At 40.3% G+C, this 23,914-nt stretch overlaps 1 protein-coding gene across 4 annotated transcripts in view; it reads left to right on the forward strand.

Moving 5' to 3' along the window:
- OTUD4 (OTU deubiquitinase 4) overlaps nucleotides 1-19,615 on the forward strand; it is a 39,079-nt gene extending 19,464 nt beyond the window's left edge. For 2 of the 4 annotated variants that reach the window (XM_064492666.1, XM_031465336.2), the window contains 11 exons: nucleotides 2,006-2,100; nucleotides 3,137-3,237; nucleotides 3,338-3,524; nucleotides 7,185-7,347; nucleotides 9,095-9,254; nucleotides 9,506-9,561; nucleotides 10,044-10,124; nucleotides 11,084-11,222; nucleotides 11,777-12,037; nucleotides 13,040-13,080; nucleotides 14,516-19,615. In XM_064492666.1, the coding sequence (XP_064348736.1) occupies nucleotides 2,006-2,100; nucleotides 3,137-3,237; nucleotides 3,338-3,524; nucleotides 7,185-7,347; nucleotides 9,095-9,254; nucleotides 9,506-9,561; nucleotides 10,044-10,124; nucleotides 11,084-11,222; nucleotides 11,777-12,037; nucleotides 13,040-13,080; nucleotides 14,516-15,727 (2,496 nt within the window). In that variant the 3' untranslated portion in view covers nucleotides 15,728-19,615. The remainder of the gene's footprint in view (nucleotides 1-2,005; nucleotides 2,101-3,136; nucleotides 3,238-3,337; nucleotides 3,525-7,184; nucleotides 7,348-9,094; nucleotides 9,255-9,505; nucleotides 9,562-10,043; nucleotides 10,125-11,083; nucleotides 11,223-11,776; nucleotides 12,038-13,039; nucleotides 13,081-14,515) is intronic. The other 2 variants (XM_064492732.1, XM_031465345.2) reach the window with 1 other exon arrangement.
- Nucleotides 19,616-23,914: the final 4,299 nt, after the last annotated feature.

The raw sequence follows: 23,914 nt of genomic DNA on the forward strand, positions 1-23,914 counted from the left end.
CTCTGGACTGAAGCAGCTGGGTGTTAAAGGGGAAAGCTGCGTTAGGTCAGCGCTTCTCACTTCGTGTGATTTTGTACCCCTGCCTCCCATTTAGCAGTGTCTGTGGGCGTTTTTTTTTGTTACAGCTGGGAGGATGCTGTTTTGGTGGGTAGAGGCTGGGACAGGACCACCTCCCTGCCACCTCCCCGGCAAAGAATTACCTGGTCTAAAGTATCAGTAATGCCAAGACTAGAGAAACTCTTATGAAAAAATACTACTCTTTCTAAAACAAAAACAACCCTCCCCTCCACACAAAAATATTGTTATTTATATGAGAATTTTCATCAAAAATGGTTTCCCTCAAAAAGTGTTGTCTTTTAAAAACTATTTTAAAATAGCCATTGACAAACATTTCTTCTTGACTTGGGGAGGAAACACTCATTTCCTCTGTGATAAAGTGGTCTGTGGAAAGTCTCTGATTGACCAGGATTATATCTGGGGTGTCTGTGACTGACTTTACCTTAAAAGCTTTAATAGTGTTCTGATTCTGGGGTATTTGAAAGGACAGGAAGAAGAGGGTATGATTCATTTAGGTTCTTCCCTACAGGATTGTCAGAAATGTGCTCTAGTCACAGAACAGAATCGTGCAGTCTTTTACTATATTGATTTGGGAAACTTGGAAGAGAAGAAAAGAGATGAGTAAATCCAGGGCTTGTGGTTCCCCTCCGTCCCTCTCCTTGCTTAGTAGGGAAGAGAAGTTTGCTTATTTGGCATCGCTGAAAGTGTGTTACTCATTACTTTAAATCAGGCGTATTTCCTTTCAGGTTGCAATTGCTTCTATAAAACAGATGCTGTATAAGGTAGATGGTTAAGCAGATACTTGTTTTAATTTTTTCCTTTTTAGAGTATTTTGTTTCTATTTCTACTACTTGACTATTTCACTTGGATAAAAGTTAATTGAAATTTTATTATGGAGTCTGTTGTGACTCAAAGGTGACTTTTATTTACTCAAGCATGTAAAATGTGGTTTAAACTTTTAATAAAAATTAGCTTCAGAAAAATTTTTTTATGGTAAAACTGTGGAAGAGAGGAAGGCAGGGTCCTGCTGTGGCTGATGAAGAGTGAAAGCTCCGCTTGAGGGCCGTAATCTGCAGTCGGCCGTCCTCCGCGCCGGCGGACGTGGAGGGCCGAGCGTGCTGGGCCATTTTACGTCAGGCACTCGAGTACCCGGGGAGTTGTGGTATTTTCAGGGGTCCTGGAACCCAGTCCCCCACGGATTCCAAGGGAGACTGTACGGATAAAATAGGAGGTTACTCCAGACACGGCTGCATACATTGGGCTCCTAGTGCAGTGACTGGCAGTGCGCTGTTCAGTGTGTGCCCTTTGACTATAGGAAACCCAAAGGCTTATTCTTCTGTCTTGATGATTTGCTATTGTGTAATAACCAGCTGTATGTTAGAGAAGAGATGATGGACCTATCTGTAAGGGGAAAAAAGGTCCCAGTTACATGTTAAAATATTTAAATATTGAAAAAATGAGACGACAATAGGAATTTTAGTAATAGTTGCCCTCCTTTGTGGAGTTGTTGCCGTTTGCAAGCTGGTGTCTGTTATATGTGTCATATGTACCTCATTCCATCTCCGTGGGTCCTCTGATGTAGGTACTATTATTAGTCCCATCTTGTATCTGAGGACACTGAAGCATGACATGAGGAACTTGGTCAAGGTCATATTGCTGGTAAGAAGAAACGCCGGGCCTGGAATCCTGGTGTTTGTGGGGCCACAGCCTGCCTTCAGAGCTAGGACAATTTGGAAAAAGTTTGAAAGAGTAAACCGAAGTAGTATTGATAGAGGTACATAGGTCATGGAGGTCAGAGATAATATCAGACACCCTTTTGAACTTAATTTTGCTTTCAACAATGTATGTTCATTTTCTCTTTAGTTGAAAATGAAATAACAATTTGGAAACTGATCATTAATGCGAAAGAATCAGGTGACTGATTTTTCTTTGTGCAATTGTTCAACAGGTGAGGTTGGATCACAATGGAAAATTTCCTAATTCAGACTTCCAAGGGGTTCACTCTGAGAACGGACCAGTTTTGGTCGAGGAACTTGGAAAGAAGTACGTATTGCTCTTCAGCTGAGGCATTCACGGTCTCTTCCATTCAGCCTCATGTAATCAAGAGCATTTCTAAATGGCCCTGTGCATTTGCAAATTCAGTTAAAGATACTGCCAGTGTATAGAAAATATATTTGTTTAGATCTTTTGGAAAACTAGTTTGAGTTCAGATTTAGTGGTTTGTGCCTTAACGTATTTTAAATAAAAATATTTGTTGCATACTGTTTAAAGTGTGCCATTCTTCTCAAAGGCAATTTGGGAAATTGATTCTGTTGTAACTATAAAGTAGGAGCTTTGGAGGACAGAGACCATACTCATTTCTAATTTCATGCATTGCTGCCCTGCCTGTAGTTTTTAGTAAATGATTGTCAGGAGGAGGAGTAAAATGCTTTCTGTTAAGCAGTGTTACTTTAGAGCAACTTTTGTTTCAGCTACTGCTGCCTTTATTAGAGGAAAAGGTAGTAGATCACACCTAGACTTCACTATGGAAAATTTCAGACATACACACTTGTGAGAAGGACATTGCAGTGAACCCTAGTGTGACTGTCACCCTATTTTAGAAGCAAATAGTGGTTTGGCGGTCTTTTCTAATCTCTTCTGCCTAACCCTTAAAAAAAAATGGGAATGAAATTGGAATTTTTGCAAGCGTATCCCAGACATCACACCATTTCTTGTAGACACGTAGATAACACAGAAAGGACTCCTCCCTCCCCCACCTTGGCTACAGTCCTGTCGTCATGTCTAATGGATAATAATCTCCCCTTTATTTAATTTTATGCTTAGATTGTGATTATGGCCTTTTAGTCTTCTGTTCTTTTAGGTTAGAAAATATGCTTTTGCTTTGTGACACCTTATTTGATTAGAATTACATCTGGATTGCTAAATGCTTTGTACTTTAGTTTTTTATATAAGAACTGAAACTGGGAATTCTTTTTTATGTAAATTGAAAAAATATTTTCTTAAGTATGCACAGTACTTAAGTGGGTATTCTTACTGGAGTACTTTAAATTACTGCAAGTTTATTTATTTCATTTTAAAGACACTCACCGAAGAACCTCAAACCACCTCCCTCAGAAAGCTGGAACACAGTGTCAGGGAAGAGGATGAAAAAACCTCCTTCCGGACAAAATTTCCATTCTGGTAGGAGCACATCAAGTTACTCTTTCTTGGGGAAGGGGTGATAGTACTTGGGGTGGTTATAATAGGAAAACGATGAGATATTTTTGGCTTCTTGTCACAGACATTGATTACAGAGGGCCAAAGACCCCAAGCAAGCCAGCGAAAGCCCCAGCCACACTACCTCCTCGGCTGCAGCACCCTTCGGGGGTGAGACCGCACGCCGCCTCCAGCCACCCCGCAGGGTCGCAGCCTCAGAAGCCTGCCAGCGAGCACAGAAGTTTGAGCAGGACACCCTCACAGATCATAAGGTACTCTTCTTGAATGCAAGACAATGAGAAATTAACTGAGGTGGGGAGGGTAGAGCTCAGTGGCAGAGTGCCTGCCTGAGGTCCTGGGTTCCATCCCCAGTACCTCCATTACAAAGCTAGTAAGTAAACCTAATTACCTCCCCTACCTAAAAAAGAAAAATAAAAAGAAATTAAGTGAGGAACTTTTCTTTTATTTGCCATGTTACATGTGTTTAGTTACAACTCTTTGTTCATATACTTGTCTGTAGCATCAGTGTTAAAAGTATTGTTGATGAAGTACCATGTGAAGATTTCAGTTCTTTGTAATTCTCTTTAAATAAATCAGAGGAATTTTGAAGGGTAAGCCATCTTTATCTTTATTTTTGAATAATTTTTTTCAAATGATTTATTTATTTATCCTAGACCTTATCCTGGCATTTAGTAAGTTTTCTGGTGGCTTGTAGTGTGTTAAATACTGACTTCCAAATTGTATTTCTAATTCCCTGCAAAGTGAGGCTGTTCCCCTTCATATAGGAACGTAAATTAACCTGAGTGGTTGGTTTACTTTGTTTTGATAAGTCTGGATTGTTTGTGGTAATGTGTCTTAACACTGAATGGGGCTGTAGGTTGGTGTAATTCCTGCAGGCTTGGCTGTGTCTCCTGTGTGTGCTGGAGGCCTCCTGGGTTACTGTGACCAGTACCTTCCCCATCCAGGCTCCCTCTCCCCAGTTGTCTGAATAGTTGGAACTTGCCAAGCTCCGGTTTTTAGTTCCTTTATTTCTGGCATGTGGGCATTCCCCTTTCTTGGGAGTGTACTTAACATTTTGTTGTTAAGGATAGTTTATGTTACATCTTCAAGACAGAGTTGTAGGTTCTTAGGTTGACACGTTACCAGTATGGTGTAGCTTCCTGGGTCTGTGGGGTACTACGACTGGCGTAAAACAGCAGGCATTATTCTCTCGCAGTTCTGGAGACTGGATGTTTGCGGTCAAGGTGTCAGCAGGGCCGTGCTCTCTCTGAAGGCTCTGGGGAAGAGTCTGTCCCCTCTCCTGCTTTTGCTGTTGTCCGCAGTCCTTGGCGTTCCCTGGCTTGTATGTAGGTGCACCACTCCAGTCTCTGTCCCTGTCGTCATGTGCTGTTCTGCTTGCGTGTCTGTGTCATCACGGTGGACTTAGGGCCCTCCCTGCTCCAGGATGACCTCATCTTAGTGTGGTTACTTCTGCAAGGACCCTACATAAAAGTAAAGTCCGCACAGATACCTGGGGTCAAGACTTGAACATTCAGTTTGTAACAGATTACATTTTTCTTTTTTATTGAACAAACTATTTAGGGTAGGAAATTAATTGATACTGTTTAAAATTCAGAACATTCAGTTTATTCTGATAATTCCTTCCTATCTCTATTTTGCCAGAGGTATAGTTTCCTTCTGCAGAGGCATCCAGTGTTTTAACAGATTCTTCTGTATCCTTGCCTGGGATACTTCATATATGTGTAAAAAATACGTGTGTGTTTATAATCCAGTTTTCTGAAAGTTCTAATGAGAACAAATGATTAAACATCAGTCAGAAGAAAGAATGACCTCATCCGTCAAGGCTGGCCACCACAAACAACCCTGAGTACAGCCTGGGTACAGAGGAGTCAGGGTCTTGGCATATGCAGCACACAGAATTATGTTGTAAATCAGCTAGTTGTGGCTAAAGTCTGATGTTTGGACATTGACCAAACTCCACTAGCATCTGGTGGTAGCTTACCTAGTACAGGCAAAGTATCTAAGAGGAATAATTTATTATGAATATTAACTTTGGAAACCTAAAAATTTGAAGTAAATGTAGGAAGGTCATAGACAAAAATGAGATTTTTTTCTTAAAACAAAATTCTCATTTTTAAAATAGGCTAGAAAAGCATTTTTTTCTCTTGAACACAAGGATACACTTTAGTGTCTTAAAGTTTTAAGAAAGAACATACAGATTACTAAATGGCTAACTTAAATACACTTTTGTTTACCACAAACTGAGTTTATATCTAGTGCGTTTCTAATATTGCATCCAGTCTGTCAGGAATTGGAATAGCAGACAGGTGTGATCCTTTTCTTGTTTCCGTGGTGTCTGTATACGACCTGGCGTACTAAAGCACTGGACGGCAGGAGGCAGTGGATCGTACGTAGACGTGAAGCTTTGGAGAATTTCTGACCTCGTGACGGATTACATAGAACCTAGTTGTGCTTGCCCCACACTGTGGGTGTGAGCGTGAATTTGACTAGTGTATTCAAACACGTTTAGAGACTACTGATTGAATATTTAAAGTAAGATTTAAAAAAGTTTTAGTCAAAATTCAGAATTGTATAGCTAATACCGCCAATTGTTTAAGACCATTAGAATTTGTCTTGGCTTTATTTCTAATATCTAACACATCAATTTTGGATTCTTATTACAGAATGAAAGAGCTGTAATGTTGGGCCTGAGACCTTCATGATCTCTCATTTTTTCATTTCTTTCTCATTGATATCCTCACTGATAACTGTCTCTTTGGAGAAAAGGAAACAAAATAATGACAGAAACCAAGCAGGATTCCATGCATGCTTTCACTATGCGGGTGCTGAGAGTGGTGGTGGTGTCTGTGCTCTCTAGGTAGACACAGGTGGGAAGGATTTGCCTCTCTGGCGGGTGAGGAGAGGTAGGCACCTTTGGGTGGTGGGGCACATTGGGGAGGGAGTATTAACTTTCCAGACACTGCTGGCACTTGCTGAGTCGTCTTTGGAGTCTCCCACCATTGGGGTTTGGGGAGGACTGGTCTAAGATTGAGGGTCCAGATTTGCTCCCCTGTTTATTCCCCCCAGTACTCTGGGGTTTCCATCTGCCCTATTGGAATTCTATCTCTTGTATTGTGACAATATATTTTCCCTGTAGGTTTTGGATTTTCATTTCCCACTGCTGTGGAACTGTGAGACATGGTAGAAATATAGTGCTCTTGTTGCCTATAATAGTTACAAGCCTTAAAAAAAATTAGGGTTGTGTTACAGGTTACTAAAACTCTATTTGTGAATTTCTTGTCATCCTTCTTTAACCAAAATTATATTGAAATGACAGTAATTTTATCTGGGCAATTAGTAGCTAGCCTGGTACCTTTTTTCTTCTTTTCAAGTTTCAGTTTCCCATGGTACTGTCTTTAAAAAGGAAGAGGGTGGTCCTGGTGTCTCCTTTGAACATTGCCGTTTACTTGGAATGGAAAATGAGGATGCTTTTGAGGCCTAAACTAGTAACTTTCCCTTTCCTTTGAAAGAGAATTCTTGTGAAAGTCCTGGAGAATGGCATAAAGAAAATATACATAGTGCTTACATTTATGGCCTGATAAAAAGAAAAAAAAAATCTCTCTGATTTCTGTATCACTTGGAAATGAGTTGTTTTTCTCCTTTTTTTTCCTTCCCCCACGCCCTCCCCCCATTGTAAGTATATTTTCTTGACTGTGAAATGTAGCCTAGTGCTCCAGGCGCTGCCGTTTGCTGAGCATTAATTAATCAGGCAGCCGGAAGTTCTGTAATGTTACTGTGTAGCTAAATTAGTCAAATATTTGTATTGCAAAAAAGTTTAAAAAAAAATTTCAGGTACCTAATACATTTTTTCTTTTTAGGAACTCCATGCATTTTGGGGTTTTTTTGTGTGACAAGAATGTTTTATTTGACAGAAAACCTGATCGTGAGAGAGCGGAGGATTTTGACCCCACGATTCGAGAATCTAACTATTTCGGCCTCTCTCCAGAAGAGCGCAGGGAGAAACAAGCTATAGAGGAATCTCGGTTACTCTATGAAATTCAGAACAGAGATGAACAGGCTTTCCCGGCCCTTTCCGTATGTATATAAAAGGGTTTTAATTTAAACGTTATCCTTCAGAAGTCTCCCTGAGTTGAAAGACACCTTGAAGATCGTGCAGTTGCCCCTCTTTTCATTTTCATGAGGAAGATGCGGTCTAAGGTTATTACTAATTGTGGCAGAGTTGAGGCAAGTAAACTGGTTATCTCACTTCAAGTTTAGTACTTACTTTTGCACTGAAACTCGTTTGTTTTTTTGCAAGAGACAGTAACAAGCGTTGGAGTTTCACAATTCAGTTAACAAGGTATGTCAGCAAAATCAGGAAACTCGTTTTCAGTGTTCCATACTAAGCATACCAGGGCCCAGGAAGAGCAGCCTCACGCGTGCAGACAGGACAGCACGGGCACTGGCGGGGGCCGTGGTCCATGCCATCCTGTGGCGCTGCCCTTGTCCGGGTGGCAGGCCTGGGCTGAGGGATGCTTCTCTGGTGAGATAAGTGTTCTCTCCCTTTAGGTTTCTGATTCCTTTTACGGGAGTCAGAAGGGAGAACAGTTCTCATGTAGAGTGACGTAAGTGCTCTGTGAGGAGGGGTCATTGGCAGCACAGGGCAAGGTAACTAATTCGGGTTGGGGCGCTGGGAGTCCTGTGCCTGTGGTCTTAGATGTATTGGTAAGTGGAACCAAGTGACCCGAGATGCAGAGTGGTGGTTGGAACACTTTCTTAACAGTGGATTGAGCAAACAGAATTGAATGTTTCAGGGGGCTACCCAGTTTACCAGTATAAAACAATAAAGTGCCCCCACACCCAGTTCTCTGTCCTCTGGTCTCTGTGGAATCCTTCAGAGGTGTGCGATGCTCAGTTGAAAACAGCTAGCACAGAGGTTAGACCTTAGGAGTTACTGGAAGAAGTGCCCAAATCCATATGTGAATTAGGCATGGCCTGTATTTTAAGTATATTTTTCTCTGTGATATAGGTTATTTTCCCATTATATTTAGATAATAAAAATTACAAAGCATTTAAGCTTCTACTCATAGGTTTTTATCCTTTTTTCAGTTAGTGAATGAAACAACTATAATGTTGAAATAAATCCTGAAATTTTTTGCTTGTTAAAATGGGGCCTTCATAACTCACTGTTTTTAGATAGGCGTTTGATCCTCTCTTGGACTTGACAGTGACTCAGGTTTGTCTTCGGAAAACTCCCAGCACAGAGGGCTGAGGTTCTTTTCTCGGCCGTGTGCAGTGTTTACCCGGAGAGTGTTAAAGAGGAAGGGACCTGCGGTGATAGTTCAGCCGAACAGCCTGCCTTACTCCAGTCCCTGTGTTTCACCAGAGCTTGGGTGATTTGCTGATGGTCAGTAGCATTTCAGCAGTAGGAGTCCTAGTGCCCTGTAGGGCACTGCCAGTTTGCACTTGGGGCTTTTTCCCCACCAAGGACTGTGGCTCTGCAAGGGCTGCCTGTGAAGGTTGGTGTGGAGGGTGCTGTTCTTTATGAGAATGGAGAGTAAGTCGCAAGCTGGTTTGGTCAGAGTGGCTTCCTGAAACATGGTGACTTGAAGTCTTATTACTAGTTTAGGCCGAGTGTCTGATTGCCTAATAAGATTTACAGAGTATATGATATGAACCCTAGGTCCTGTTTTTTGTGGTTTTGGAAGTATAAACAACAGGGCTGTGAATTTTGAGATTTTCAGTCAGATGTTTTATGAGTAAGATTAATTAGAAGACTTTTGTTCGTATATTTGTGGGTAAATCTTTAGCACAAAGTGTTGGGTTTTGTTTTTTTTTAAAGAGCTCAGCAGTCAGTCAGTCAGCTTCTCCGAGTAGCAACCCGGGTATCCAGAGAAAGTCATCCCACGTGAGCGATAGAAAAGGAGGCAGACGGAGGACGGATCCCGAAGAGCGGAAAGATAAAGGTGCGCCATCGCATCATCTGAAGGCGGGTGCTTCAGGTCTGCTTTGGGTTTAAAGTCATATATGGGGAAAAGAGCTTGCTTCTTAAGTGATTAAGCAGTTCATTGTCACGTCTTGCTGTTACAGAGAAGCAAAGAAAGCATGTTGTGTTATTCTGAAAACCGTACTATTCACTGACTGAACACGGTTCAGATGGTACTCTTAGTTTTCTCCGTCTCCACATTTTGTTGTTCTTTCCTCACACCTGTCTAGTGGCTGACGTGGTCTTTTTGGTCTTGATCTGTTACAGATTCTGTCCATGGACATGTTCCCTTGGATAAAAAACCTGAGCCAGGCACATTGGAGGTAAAGCTTTTAAATATTTATTGCATCCTTTTCTTCTTTCCTTACCGCTGTGGTTATGTAGAAGGTGCGGGTGATGTCATCACTTTGTAACAAAGTGTTAGGGAAATAGAAAAGCGGGAAGAAACAGTCCTTGAGGAGAATTCACTCACAAATGATGACCGTTTCCTCTTGAGTACATTTGGACCTATCTGGATTGGTGGAAGGTAGCTTACTTTCCATTACTCTGTAGTAGATTTGAGATTTTTTAAAGGAAAAGTGCTGTTTGAAACCATGCACCCAGTGAAAACTGCCCAGTAGTTTGATATGATAAAGATATGCAGGCAAAATCTGTTGAAGACTAGATACAATTGAAAAAATACTCACTCATGTGAGGGTTCAGTCAGATGCAGGGAGGGCGAATTGTCAGGGCGACCATGGTTACCCTAGAATGTGGGTCTTTGAAATACAAAATTACGCTTTTTTTTTTCTTTTTCCTTCCAAAGAATATTAGCAATGATAAATGTTCAAGGATTTCATCACCATCAAAGTCAAAGAAATTAGAGTGCCCACCTCCTGCAGAACAAGTAAGTGCGTTGTTGCACTTGACATTAAATGCTTCATTTTCTGGGTTTCTTAACTCTTTTGTATGATCATTTAAAAAAATACAAAAAAACTTAATAAAAACAAAAACAAAATAAAGGAGATGGGAGAATTTATTCTAGTATCAACATTTGGATGCAGTTATGATTATTGTGTAATTCTGCTGTTAGTCTAGAATGTTCTCAGTTTTAATGTAATGTTATTTTTGTAATCACTACTTTCTGGACACAGAAGCCATTCTTCTGAATTGACTTTGAGTAAGTTTATATTTGGTACCTTGTATCAACCTTTGTGGTGGGTTGGCTTGAAAAATCAGATTTTTGAAGGGAAATTATAAATTTCTACTTGATTTCAAAGAGTTGTCTGCATTCTTAACTATTATTTCCTAGAAGAGAGGGAATTTAATGATTGAAGAGACTACAAAAACACAACATCTAAAATGCAGTCCCGCCTATTTACAGATTTGATGGTGAAGGGACCCAAGTTCTAGCAGACATTTTGGTTGCTAGTCGAGTACAGGAGCAGAGAAAGTTCTTAGCCGTGCGTTTCAGCTAACATCCTTCGTGTTGGGTAGAAAGCATATAGTTGTTTGATGTTATCTCTTTGTGTGAGGAGCTATTCAAAGTAATTCATGGATTTCAAGGTGATTTCAGGGATTCTGCTTCCTTGGCTTAAAAGCATTGTGTTGTTTGCTTCAGTTTGTTTCTAACCTTGCCAGTGACTTCTGTGACTTTCAGTGGGCAATCCCTGGTTAGGATCAAATTTATTTGTGTGGAAGTTTCAGTTACTGTGTTTTTTTCTCTTATGTTTTAGACTTTAGAAAGACCGTTTATAGAAAATGCAGTTGTATATATAGAAGGCAGGCAACTCAAGGTACATTTGACGGTTAAGTGAGTGTTAAACAAAATGAACTGTTGTCTTTTTCCACCCTGTCTTCTTGAAGAAGCCAGCAGAACACGTGTCTTTGTCAAGTCCAGCTCCCCTTCTAGTGTCTCCAGAGGTACATCTAACTCCTGCGGTGCCTTCTCTACCAGCCACTGTGCCAGCCTGGCCAAGTGAATCGACAACTTTTGGACCAACAGGTTAGATAAGAATTTTAAAAATTTGAACCAACCTGTGATGCCTTCCAAGTCAGAGACTTCAAATTCTTGAGTGTGAGCTTGACCTCAGAGCAGGTGGTATGGGAAGCTGCACAGAGCTTCCTGTGGTCCTCTGTGCTGCGCTGCGCTGCTTCCAGTGGGGAAGGGCTGGGTTCATTTAGTACTCATCCGAAATAGGCCCTCAGTCTCGGGAGCAAGACAGCACAGTCTCCCCCCTTCCCTGACCCCGGACCAGCTCTCGGGGGCCCCCATCGAGCCCTTTGCCAGGCTCTGTGTCTTATACTGTTCATAGGAGCTGTTATTAGAAGGCACTGATTCAAAGCTCGTTTTCTGAGCTCATTTCCTCCTGTGTTTCCAGGAGACTCCTTGGTTGATGTAAGAGGTACTTCTTTAGATCGCTTGGGTCCACACCTTGTTACCAGCTCTATAATTGTATACCATTCTTTATTTTTTAGCTTAATGTGAAGTTACATTTGTAGAGCAGAATTATTTTTGCCTGTTTATAGTCTTCTGATTCCTCTCCCTCTCTTCTGTAGGTGTCCCTGCTCCAATTCCCGTTTTGTCAGTGACACAGACTCTGACCACTGGACCTGATTCTGCTGTGTCCCAAGCTCACTTAACACCCTCTCCAGTTCCTGTGTCAATACAAGCCGTGAACCAGCCCTTGATGCCTTTGCCTCAGACGCTGAGCCTTTACCAAGACCCACTCTATCCTGGGTTTCCTTGTAATGAAAAGGGAGATCGAGCCATTGCACCACCTTACTCACTGTGTCACACTGGGGAGGACCTGCCTAAAGGTGAGGCCCTTCTCCAGGTGCAGGTTGCTTTATCATCAAGTACTGAAACAGGTGCGGTGAGAAATGTAAGCAGAGGTCAGAGGTCATGCTGCTGAGTAAGCCGAAGGACTGCTTGGGGAGGACAGCAGAGGTCTGGCTGGTCATTCACTCTCTCCAGTTCCAGCTCCTGTTTGATTGGAGTATTTTGTATGTTTAGTAACTACCTCTGGCCCTGGTGTCATTTTTTTCAAAAACAGCTTGAAACCATTTTGAATTAAATCTTAATAACTAAACATTACTGAGTTTTTACATCAGTGTTTGGTTTTTGGAACTGCTCATATTCATTACGTTATACTTTATGAAAAAATTACAGAAGAGAATGAATATAATACGTAATAGCTGTTATGGTAGTACATGCAATAATGTATTTTTTAAGGATTCTTTAAACATTTTTTAAAATTTTAGTTTGCAAGATTTCCTATCTGTAGAACAACTGAAAGGGTAATGCAGGGGCTCGTGTGCTCTTTACTTGGATTTTCTGGATAATTTTGTTTTATTAGTCAGTGGTTTGATGCTTGAATCTGGGGGTAACTGGCTAATGTCAAGTGAGTATCTGGGCTCATCTCATTCATGAGTTAGGTTTATGCTGATTTTCACCCTTATCCCCCAACATTTTTATTTCATAATGTTTTAAACTCCACAAAGAAGCTGACAAAGAAGTACAGTGAACACCTGAGTTTTCTTTACATAGATTTAATCATATCAAAATCTCATTTGAAGCCATTTTGGGAACTTGAATGTCAGCATAGATAAAGCATATTGAACCTGGTATTACCCTACAGTATTGGAGCCTGGTTTTGGTTAGATTACAGTTTTTAATCTATGTTTTATATTACAGGCTAGAGAAAGCAATTCAAGTAGGCAAAATTAACTTTAGAACTGTATATGTCATTTGAGAATAATGAAAAAAAGGTTTTTGAATGTATAATTTTAGTGAGTGATTACTATGTTACTTATTTTCAGATAAGAACATTCTTCGATTCTTCTTCAATCTCGGTGTAAAGGTATTTACATTCTATCATTTTTAAGTTATTTTTAAGTTAACACTGTTTAAAATTATTACAATTTAAATATGCTCTTAATTCTTACTGTTGGCCAATAACCTAAGGCTTACTAAATCTCATTATTTTAAGAACTAGCATTTTCAGCATTGTGGAGTTTTTGTTGTTGTTATTGTTGTTTTGGTGGTTGTTGAGGCTCCAGTATTTGCTTGCTTTTCCCTTTAATTGGCAGTGGTTTAGCCCTGTGACTGTGTTCTGGAAACAGCCTAGTGGAAGCGTCTCTGCAAGGAATTAAGTGAGAGGTCTGGGTTTGGAGTTCTGCTCCTGCCCGGTTTAGCTGTGCGGCCCTGGGCAGATCATTCTGTGTCTCTGAGCCTGGCTTGTTTCATTTACGAGATGATGCCTCAGTTGTTGAAAGGAGGTCACAGGTGAAGGTGCTCCTGTGGAAGGCGGTACTCACTGGCAGAGAGGTCCCTGTGGCAGGTGGTCAGCCTGGAGGTGGCGTCTCTTAGACGGAGACTGGAGAGCTCCGTTCTTGTCAGTGTGGTGTCGTCTCCTGTCCTGGATTCATTTCTGTGGATTCTAGGCCGTTGAAATTTGAAATTAAGTGCCCTAGTGTAGCCTACTGACTAATTCATAAAAGGAGACTTGATTAATTCCCCATCTATTGCATTCATTGCATGGTTTTATATTTATCTAGTTAACGCTGGGTGTAGCTAGTTGGTTGGTTAGTCAGTTAACTGGTAAATTTGTCTTTGTGTTTTGGTGTTTAGCTGAACCTTTTGCAAGGGAAAGATTTGGAGTATTTCATTTTCAGTATTTACCTTTCTGTGACCAGAGGTCTAACTTTGATCCTTGCAGTTGGAGTGTTTCAGGGGCTCCTAGGACTGTGGAGTCCTGCTGTTGGGGATCATCCACTCCCATATCAGCGGTTTTCTGGTAGATCCAGGCTAGGTAACAAGTTGGCATGGGGTCACATGATGAGTTAGTGGCAGAGCCAGAACACAAACGCAGGTCAAGGCAAACAGCCCGTGATGGAGATACAGAAGTTGGAGGCTCAAGTGCTTGCTTGATGGTGGTGGTTCTTGCGGTCTGCATCACCCTAGATTATTTCTGTGCGATTGTATCTAAAGGATGGAATTCATGATCATGATTAATTTGTGGGTTCATTATTTTATCTTTTATCAGACCTCTGTGTCAGGACGTTGGGTTGGTTTCAGGATAGGAACAAGGAATGAAGTCTTGAGCAGTGACTTAATCTTGTAAATTCCTTTTTGTGTTGCGTATCACAATGGTCTGGTATTTGTACTGCAGTTTACATGGTCTTTTCAGGCATGAAAAATTTACCTCGAGCCCACTCTAAGCTTCTTTTCTGCCCCCATGCCCCTTTTTAGTTTATCTTACTGTTTTGTTTTGTTTTGTCTTTTGTCTCTTTTAGGCATATAGTTGTCCTATGTGGGCCCCACATTCTTACCTGTACCCTCTGCACCAGGCCTACCTGGCAGCCTGCAGGATGTACCCCAAGGTCCCTGTCCCTACGTATCCTCAAAATCCTTGGTTCCAAGAAGCTCCTTCTGCTCAGAATGAAAGTGATTGTACCTGTCCGGATGCCCACTTTCCCATGCAGACCGAGGCCAGCGTCAATGGTCAGATGCCACAGGCAGAGATCGGACCGCCGCCATTTTCTTCACCTCTGGTTATCCCCCCATCTCAGGTGTCTGAAAGTCATGGACAGTTGTCTTATCAGGCAGACCTTGAATCTGACAACTCTGGGCAGCTTCTTCATGCTGAATATGAAGAGTCACTAAGCGGCAAGAACCTGTTCCCACAGCCATCCTTTGGACCGAATCCGTTCTTAGGCCCAGTTCCCATCGCCCCTCCTTTCTTTCCTCCCGTTTGGTATGGGTACCCTTTTCAGGGATTCATAGAAAATCCAGTAATGCGGCAGAATGTTGTTCTGCCCTCTGATGAGAAAGGAGAGTTAGATGTGCCCCTGGAAAATCTGGATCTGTCGAAAGAATGTGCTTCAGTTTCCACAGTGGATGAATTTCCGGAGGCCAGAGATGAAGACACGCACTGTCTCCCTGACGCAGGTGGGAGCGAGCATGAAGGCCGGGCGGGGCAGTCGCCCCAGACGCCCAAGGCAGCCCTGGCGTCGGCTTCCATCCCTCCTGGAGCAGAGGGGAAGGCTCATCCTCCCACTCAGATTTTAAACAGAGAGAGGGAAACTGTGCCTGTTGAACTTGAGCCTAAAAGGACCATTCCAAGTCTGAAGGAAAAACCAGAAAAAGCGAAAGATCCTAAGACTGCTGCTGATGTGGTCAGTGGGGCCAACTCTGTGGATAACAGAGTGCAGAGACCAAAAGAAGAGAGTTCGGAGGATGAGAGCGAAGTGTCGAATATTCTGAGAAGTGGGAGATCCAAGCAGTTCTACAACCAGACTTACGGAGGCAGGAAGTACAAAAGCGACTGGGGCTATGCTGGCCGGGGCGGGTATCAGCATGCCAGGAGCGAGGAGTCCTGGAAGGGGCAGCCGAGCAGGAGCCGTGATGAGGGTTATCAGTACCATCGGAACGTCCGGGGTCGGCCGTACCGGGGGGACAGGAGGAGATCAGGGATGGGAGACGGCCATCGTGGACAGCACACTTGATGGTGTTGCTGTGGTGTTCTGGAGCAGAAACCCTTTCTTAGGTGGAATGTTTCTGAAGGCTTTAAAAATTACATTAAAATAAAAACCCAAATTGGAACACACTCCTCCCCTCCCCCTTTAGCCTCACTCTCATTCTGGACAAGAGATTTTGGATATGTGTTCAAAGGGGCAGGTAAATTCCTGGCGTTGCCATTTTTCTTCATTCACAATCTATTTATCGGGTGACTGCCCCCATAAAAAGTAGAAAATAAGTTTGTTAAAGTATTTTTTATAAACAGCTTAATATAAAATAGATTTAGTGTTTGGTTTTTTCCTTACATAAGTTTAATTTCAAATGTTGGAAATGTGTGCTTTATAGTGTTTACTAAAGTGATAAAATATACCATTTGACACACTATAGATTCCAAAACATAATATTGCACCAAATAGAAATGTATATTTTATTATGCAATGCCTTAGTCATAAACTGGGCTCAAACAATTCTTAGCCTAAAACACTGTTGTCTTTTGAAATGCTTCCAACCCAAAGGCCTTTCATCTCAATATCTGTCAAACTTGAATAATGTCTTCTCTTTAATATTACACATAAGGCAGCCTATTAACCTGTGTCTTAGAAATGTTGTATATAGTTCTTTTAATATTCATAGGGTATATTTTTGAATTTTGGTGAGTGAGTGTTGAACTTGAGATTGCATACAAGAATAGATGTTTAAGAAGTAACAGGAAATCTAATGAAATGGCTGTTCCCACCAAGAATTCTTAGCACTGGTGTAAATATCATGGTGCCTACTCGAAAGAAATGTAGATGCTATGCATTTTGAAAATAATCTGCATCTGTTAAAACTGCAGAAGTTTTTTTAATGCCACTTTAACACTAATGCACTGACAGATTTAAATATTTTGTGAGAAGAATTGTTAAAAAATTTTTAGCTTGACAGGTTTCTATAGAGTTACTGTGTTTTGTTTTTCTCTTTGCGCCATCAGTTGTGTGTACCACTTTACATTTGCATGTTCAGTCTGTCACGGCTGGAACTATTGTACAGAAAAGGATGCTTGTGACTTTTGAGTTCTTTTCTAGAGGATGCTGCTAGACAGTGGATTTGCTTTGCATTTGAGAGCTTGTTGCCCCTCCGGTGATGTCTCTGTCCCGCTTCCTTCAGTCTCTGCAGTATTCACTAGACGTCCCCTTTGCATGTTGCACTCTGTTCCCATTTGGAGACTTGATTCTCTGAATTAACACAGTATTTGTTCATCTGTGTTACTATGTAAAAATAACTGTAGCTTGTATTTCTTATTTGTACATACCAATGTGAAAATCTACCCTTTTTTATGTTCTCTTTTGATCAGGAAGTTTGAGTGCTATGCAAATAATGTTGTAATTTCCCTTTGCATGCCATGTGTAATATGTTACCTAGCCAAAAGTAGACTTTCGTTTTTTTAATTTAAAGCAAATTACTTTAAAAGCAGATACAATTCACTTGAATTTGACAAACTGAAGCAGATGAGTTTTCTGGGTTCTCTGATAACCTGCAGGAATGTTTGGATGCCAGCTAGGCTCAGTCAATCTCCACTGTACTGTAATAATGGTTATTTACCTCTGTGTTGTTTTAATTACCTAACGTCTGTGTAACTGCTGATTTGAGTAGTGATTAGTGTTTAGATGTTTTGTAACATAGGATTTTAGAGAGCACTTTGAAAGATAACATTTTATTATGATGGTGCTAGGTAAAAATTTGTGAGGACTGGGTGGTTGTGTGGAAAAAAGAAAAATTCTGGAGAGAACCCGTTGAAAGGCATTTCTGTTGTCACCTCTTCAGCTCAAACAACGGGGGAAGGTACTTCTGAAGCAAATTTTTTCTTAGTTAACATCAGCAGTTGTTACGGAAAGAGATTAGGGGGTCCTCCACTTTCAGCTCATACTTTTCTATGTAGAGTCGATTAACTTGATGCTTTTATGAAAGTTACACTTAGATATAATGACCAGATTTAAAAGTTCAGTGTAAGTTTGATCTCAGGAGTCCAAAAGAAGTCACTGTTTCCAGTGTCCTTTGTTTTATTGACTGGGATTTGATCTTCTCAGTTTCTTCTGGAAATGTTTAAAACTTGGGCAGGAAAGAATACTGTTTATTTCCTCACTGTCACTCTGTCTTACCTCAGCTGAGTAACAGAATACTCTATACAGTTCCTGAAGGAAACACGTATGTGCTTCCTGTTTCCCGTGCTCACCTCCGGGACGTGATGGAAACAGTGCAGAAAGAGAACTTCAGCAGTTGGTACTTTTCTCAGTGACCACTGGAATAAAAGAACTCTGACTTTTGATAATTAGTTATAAAATGATCAGTCTTTGTATGAAGGTCAGTTTTGTTCTTTTCCTTTAGGTTTGTTTTAAGTATGTAAGTCCAGGGGTTTTTTGCCTTAGGCTGAGGTCAAAGTAGGGCCGAGCAAGCTTTTGTCCGTCTTCATTTTAACTGAGTCATATGGTATACTGACATGAGCTAAAATGTTTCAGAGAAAAGCAAAAGTTAAGAAGTGGGAATCACTTGTATTTTGAGTTGGAAATTATGGAACTTACTTAGGATCATACACATTTTGAAGAACAAATGTTTAGAATGACCAAAGCTCACCTGTTTTTGTTTTGTTTGGGTTTGGTTGCTTTTGCTAAAACTTGATTCCAGTCCCTTTCCTTTTTAGTATTATGTATATTTCTCTTGTAGTTTATTTCCTCTCGTACCTTCAGTTCTTGCTCCGTGTACCTGTTGGCAGCAGGATGCTAGCAACTGTGTAGTCCTCCTCCTGTTCCGTATGTTCATTTTCATGGCTGACCTAAGCTCAGACCCTGCCTTGCTGGCAGGAGTAGGTTTTCCCTGGTGACACAACGTATTTGATGCAAACTCTATATATTCTTGCAGTGTGTTTCCTATGTGACTCTAGGTGGAATAATGCCTGTGAACTGCAGACTTGCTTATGATTGACTTGGTGCAATAAAGTTCCTTTCTAGCCATTTCTGGTTTAGAAAACATTCAGCCATCCTAGAAACTAGCAATATTTATTTACGCCTCATTTATTCTACAGTTTTAGATGAGGTAACCTTAGTCTTTCACTTATGGGTACTAAGCAAGGTCCATTTTGGTGTAGCTGAAGAGAATGCATATTTGGCTACACTATTTCTGTTTACTGTATTTTGCTTCCTGTTCAATGTCTAAATGCTATTGTGTTTTTGTTTAAACTCTTAATAATGGCTCAGTACCAGTATGTCAGTTTCAGAGAACTAAGGTTTTGCTACTAGTATCAGCCACTTACTCTCCCACTAATTGGGATTTCCCACTTATTTTTTCCCCGCTGAAATAGAAGTTTTAGAAAATCCTAGAAGAGGGGTGGGTGCATGTCTTAATGCTGGGAAACAGCAACTTTGGGGTTGAATTTACTTGAATGGATTAAAAATTGCATTGTTACAGAGCTAGAGAAAAATTTATGTATGAAAAATGATAATAGCCTTACACTGAGTACAAATAATACTTAAAAGCATGTGAAGATGTGATCATTTGTGATGTTACTTGTTAAAAAAAAGTATATATACATCTTTTGAAGTGTTGAAAGGAAAATAGTACTTTATATTCTTTATCATATCACTTTTTGTAAGTGTTGAATATATTCCTGTTTATTTTTCTATGTTCTGTTTTGTAGCCTTAAGAAGTGTTTCGAACATACCTGAATGTATAAAATAAGAGTAAATGCCCTACACGGTGTGATGCTGCATTACGTATAAAACTGTGTGCATATATTAAATTCTGTCTCTTGATTCTGCTTGTGGTTCTTTGGTTCTAGTGTTTTAACCAAGTAATATAGTGTATAAATCTTAAGAGGAATTTAAGTAAACTTCTAAAACTAAGAGTTGGTTTCCATAGTTTTTATCCCAATCAGAAAATTATCTAGTGTGCAAGTAAATGCCACACGGGATTTATAATCTGAGGTAGGCACTGTTCTTTTCCCTACTCTCTATATAATAAAACTGGGGCCATGCAACCAGTAAGTGGTAGAATTTGAACTTGAACCTGCTCTGATTCTTTTTAGTGCTAGTTCTGTCATTTTTCTTAGCAGTCTCATTAAGTGAAATGGGAATGTATAGAATAATTTATAGACTAAATGGCCTTTTTATTTGTTAGATCAAGCAAATCATTGAAAGTTTTATTTGAAAACAGGTAGCAAGTATACTTAACTACTTTGAAAACCCAAGTTTCTTAAGGTTGTATTTCTTCATTAAATCATCACTTAAGAATATTACTAATCAATACTTCTTAACCTTCTTACTTTATGTATGGACTTTGTCTGCATATGGCTTCCTCAGGAAGCAGAGCCTGAAACAAAGGCTTCATTCAGTACAGGGTTTGATGGAGAGGTGCCCAAGGTACAGGGGCAGAAAGCTGGAAGGAGGATATCAAGTCATGCGGGCCATTTGTTTGGGGCTGCCCGAGGAGGGGAGTGAAGGCTCACAGAACATTGGTGGGGGTGGAGGAGGGGTCTGAGGGAGAAAGGAAGGGCAGGGGTTGGGGGGAAGCATTTATCTATCAGCTATGAGTGCCGGCACCTCTCCCCTGGAGTTGGGGGGGAAAGCAAAAGGGATTGTGTTCCGGAGCTGGTTGAAGCCCTGGCAGAACTGACAGGATAAAAGGGTGAGACCGAGTGACCAGTAGTCCACAGAAAGTGGCCTATTCAGGGTTTCTCTAACTTTTCTGTATTTCGAAGGGCTTCCGTTCTACTTTGAGTATACTTGCGTTACTTGGACTCTGAAGTCCATGTCTATGGAATGGTATGAGAATGCAAATTAATTACAAAAGAGGGAGTAAACACAACCTGCCTTCACAGACCTTAACAATTTATACGCTCATCAGAAAGTGTGAATCCTGCCCTCCTCAGGACACTGAAGCTTCAGATATTGGTATGAACAGCAGGAGTTTGTTAGATTGATCCTTTGAGTTCATTAGAGAAACTGGACTTGAAAGTCAATCCTTTCTAAAAACACCATTGCTGTGATTACATTTTATTTTTCACATCTAGGCAAGAAAATCAAATTCTCTGTGGTAAGCTTGTTTCTAAAATGAAAACCTTGGCTTTGGACTAAATGGCCTTAAGATAGAGTAAGAAACAAAGTAATGCTATGTACTTTTCTAGGGAAATAACTTGTTCCTGTGTAACTTAGTCCTTTATGATTTTAGACATTCACAAATGAGGGGCAAAAAATAGAGACCAGAAACCAGAGGCACAGATGTGAAGTGACACTAAGGCTGTGCTCCATGAGAGGGGATGGAAGAACGTGGCTGCCAGACTCATCAGCTGAAAAGGTTTAGATACAAGAGATGGACTTGGGCACATGCAAGGTTGGGAGCTGGAACTAATACATCTGCATTAAAGCCAGGAGCACCTCAGTAAAATGGGCCCTAATAATAATAGGAAAAATTTCCTGTAGACAAGCCTCTCCTGGCCTGGGTTCTAGATTCTTAAAAGGTAAAACAAAAACAAACACAAACCCCACTGACTGAGAATGTTTTTACACTTGTTTAGGTTTGAGGTCCAGGAATCTGCAAGCTAAGATGAAAAGTGGTTCCAAGTTGGTGACACACTTGGTCACCTGGCAGAAGTAAATGCAAAGCCTTTGGAGAGACAAACCCCAGAGCCAAGGGGCCAAGATTACTTCAAGAGAAATCGTTTGACTTAAAAGCAACTTAAATAGGGATTTGTTTTCCTTTCCTAAGAAATCTAGAGGGAAAGTGGCTGCTGGCAGTTGTGCCATGTTTGATGTCAGGGCTGGCATCCTTGTGGCTTTCTTGGCATTTCCCTTGTCACCTTATAGCCACAAAAAGCGGTACCAGATATGTATCTCCTTTTATTAGGACAGCAAGAGAGCTTCTGGAAACCCCAAGACTTCTACTTTTAGCTTGCTGGCTAGAATTGGGTCAACATAGCATCATGCCTCGCTGTGAGAGACTAGGAAAACATGGAAGAGGACTGTCATGACGGTTTTAGCCTAGTTATGCTCCAGCACCTGGAGCTGGGCACCCTGCCTATCAAACTGGCAAGGAAGGACATGCTGGTGAGTAAAAAAATACAAGTGTAAAAACTATAAGGTCCTGAACAACTGTTACTTTGATAATTCTAGCTGCTTCTCTAACTGGCTTTGCTTTGTCAGTCCCTACTTTGAGCACACAAACACCTCTACCTTAAATCTTGAAGGCACTGGAAATCCACTACCGCCTACCAGTATTCATGCTTCCCTCTCACTAATCTCTTCAACGCCCATGCTGGTTTCTGCCTCTGACATGACCTGTATTCTGGTTTACGTGGGTTGTCTTACCATTTTTATCATGATGGTGCCTTTCCCCTGGGAGCTACCTGCACATAAGCCTTTTCTGACCCTCCAACCGAGGACTATTTCACTTTTGAAAACACTTGGTGCTCGTAATACACCAGACACTGGGTTAAGGGCTTGACGTACACGTATCTAAAATGTTAGTGAATATGAATGAAATTAAAGACCCAACTGAGTAGTTAGTTATCCAGTCTTCCTACAGAAACACACTCTGTGGCAAGTACATTCATTCCTTCAATATAGTAGGTGAACTGCATGCCACACACCAGTCTACACATTGAATTGAAGCAAGAGTGAGAAGGTACTGGATCTCAAGATGCTATGGCCTAAAATTAGGTTATCCTAAGTTCCAGAGATAACACTGCTTTTGTAAAGACTGCTGTATACTAGGCTGAATACACATAATATGTACGAAATACAAAATTCAAAAGGTGATGGGTGTATGTGTATATATGTGTCTCCTTTCTTCCCTGTCTTAACCAACAAGTAATCCTTTTCAAAAGCATTATTTTCTTGAGTATTTTTTGTACATTGTATTATTTTATTTTCATATAAACAGTGGTGTGTTACAATAAACTATGTTGCACCATGCTTTTTTGCTTAGAGATTTTTTTTTAATCAGGATATATTGAGCAGTCTGTCTCTTTAATAGTTAACATCTGCACTGATGTATTTGAGTTGGTAATAGATTTTATAAAAAACTCATGTGTTCATAATTTTAAGTCCTTTTCTTTTGCTATATAAAATTTTAACATCCAAATCCCTATTTAAAAAATTTCATTTACATGTAAAACATTACAATTGATGGATATTCTGCCATCAGCAAGAAGTTGAAAGAACTGTGCTCTTATATCAAAGATTTTCTTAAGGACATGATACAGAATTGATAAATAAAAATAGCTTTTGTCTTATTTTATTCAATGTATTTGAAGTAATCATTCACAAATTTAACCTATCCTTAAAAATAGGCACTACTTATCTTAGTACAATCCCATTTATGTACAAAACAAACCCTTTACACATTCACACTTAGGTTAAGTGCACAGAAAAAAGCATAAAAGGGAGGATATATATTATTAAACATAAATACTGGTAACCTTTGGGAGGGTAAAATGAAGGAAGACCATAACTCTTTATTCCATATATTTCTATATATTTGAATTTTCACAACAAACGTATTTATGGATTACTTACATAAATTAATTTTTTAAAAGGTATAATGGGGCTCTGTTAAACCCTACTTTCTATCCACTGTTTGCAAATTAATCAAAGCTTCTATCGTTTTAAGGAGCTCTAAAAGTCTGCTCAATAATTTCTAGTTAGTGTAAGTTAGTTCCAGTTCGGCACATTAGTCAGAAGTATAATTAAAGTGGTTTCACACTACAGGTATCCCCCTGTTCAAACTCAGGAACTCAAGAAATTTGGATAGATTTTAGAACTCCTGCTACACACTATTCAAAACTCAAAAAAAAGTCAAATAGATTTAGATAATATCCTCTATAACCAAACTTAGAAATGAATATATTTGGTACCAAAGGATACTTTGTATTGCTACTGGGGACTCACTTATTTGCATTAATGTTGCCCTTAGGGAAGTGGTTCACAGTCCCTGTCTGCCCATCAGAAATGTGTGCAATTTTAAAAATATATAGATGCATAGGGAAAAATACGAAGATGCTAACTCTAAAAATTCTGGGCCTATCCTGTACTTTTAAGGAAAACAAATGTTCTTTAAAATGCCTTTTCCTAAATCTTGATCAATGATTATATAAATGTATGTTTAAAGAATAGCACTACTTTGAGAAAAATTACAGAATATACAAT

Source organism: Camelus dromedarius, chromosome 1 (assembly GCF_036321535.1).
Source record: "Camelus dromedarius isolate mCamDro1 chromosome 1, mCamDro1.pat, whole genome shotgun sequence".
NCBI lineage: Eukaryota > Metazoa > Chordata > Mammalia > Artiodactyla > Camelidae > Camelus > Camelus dromedarius.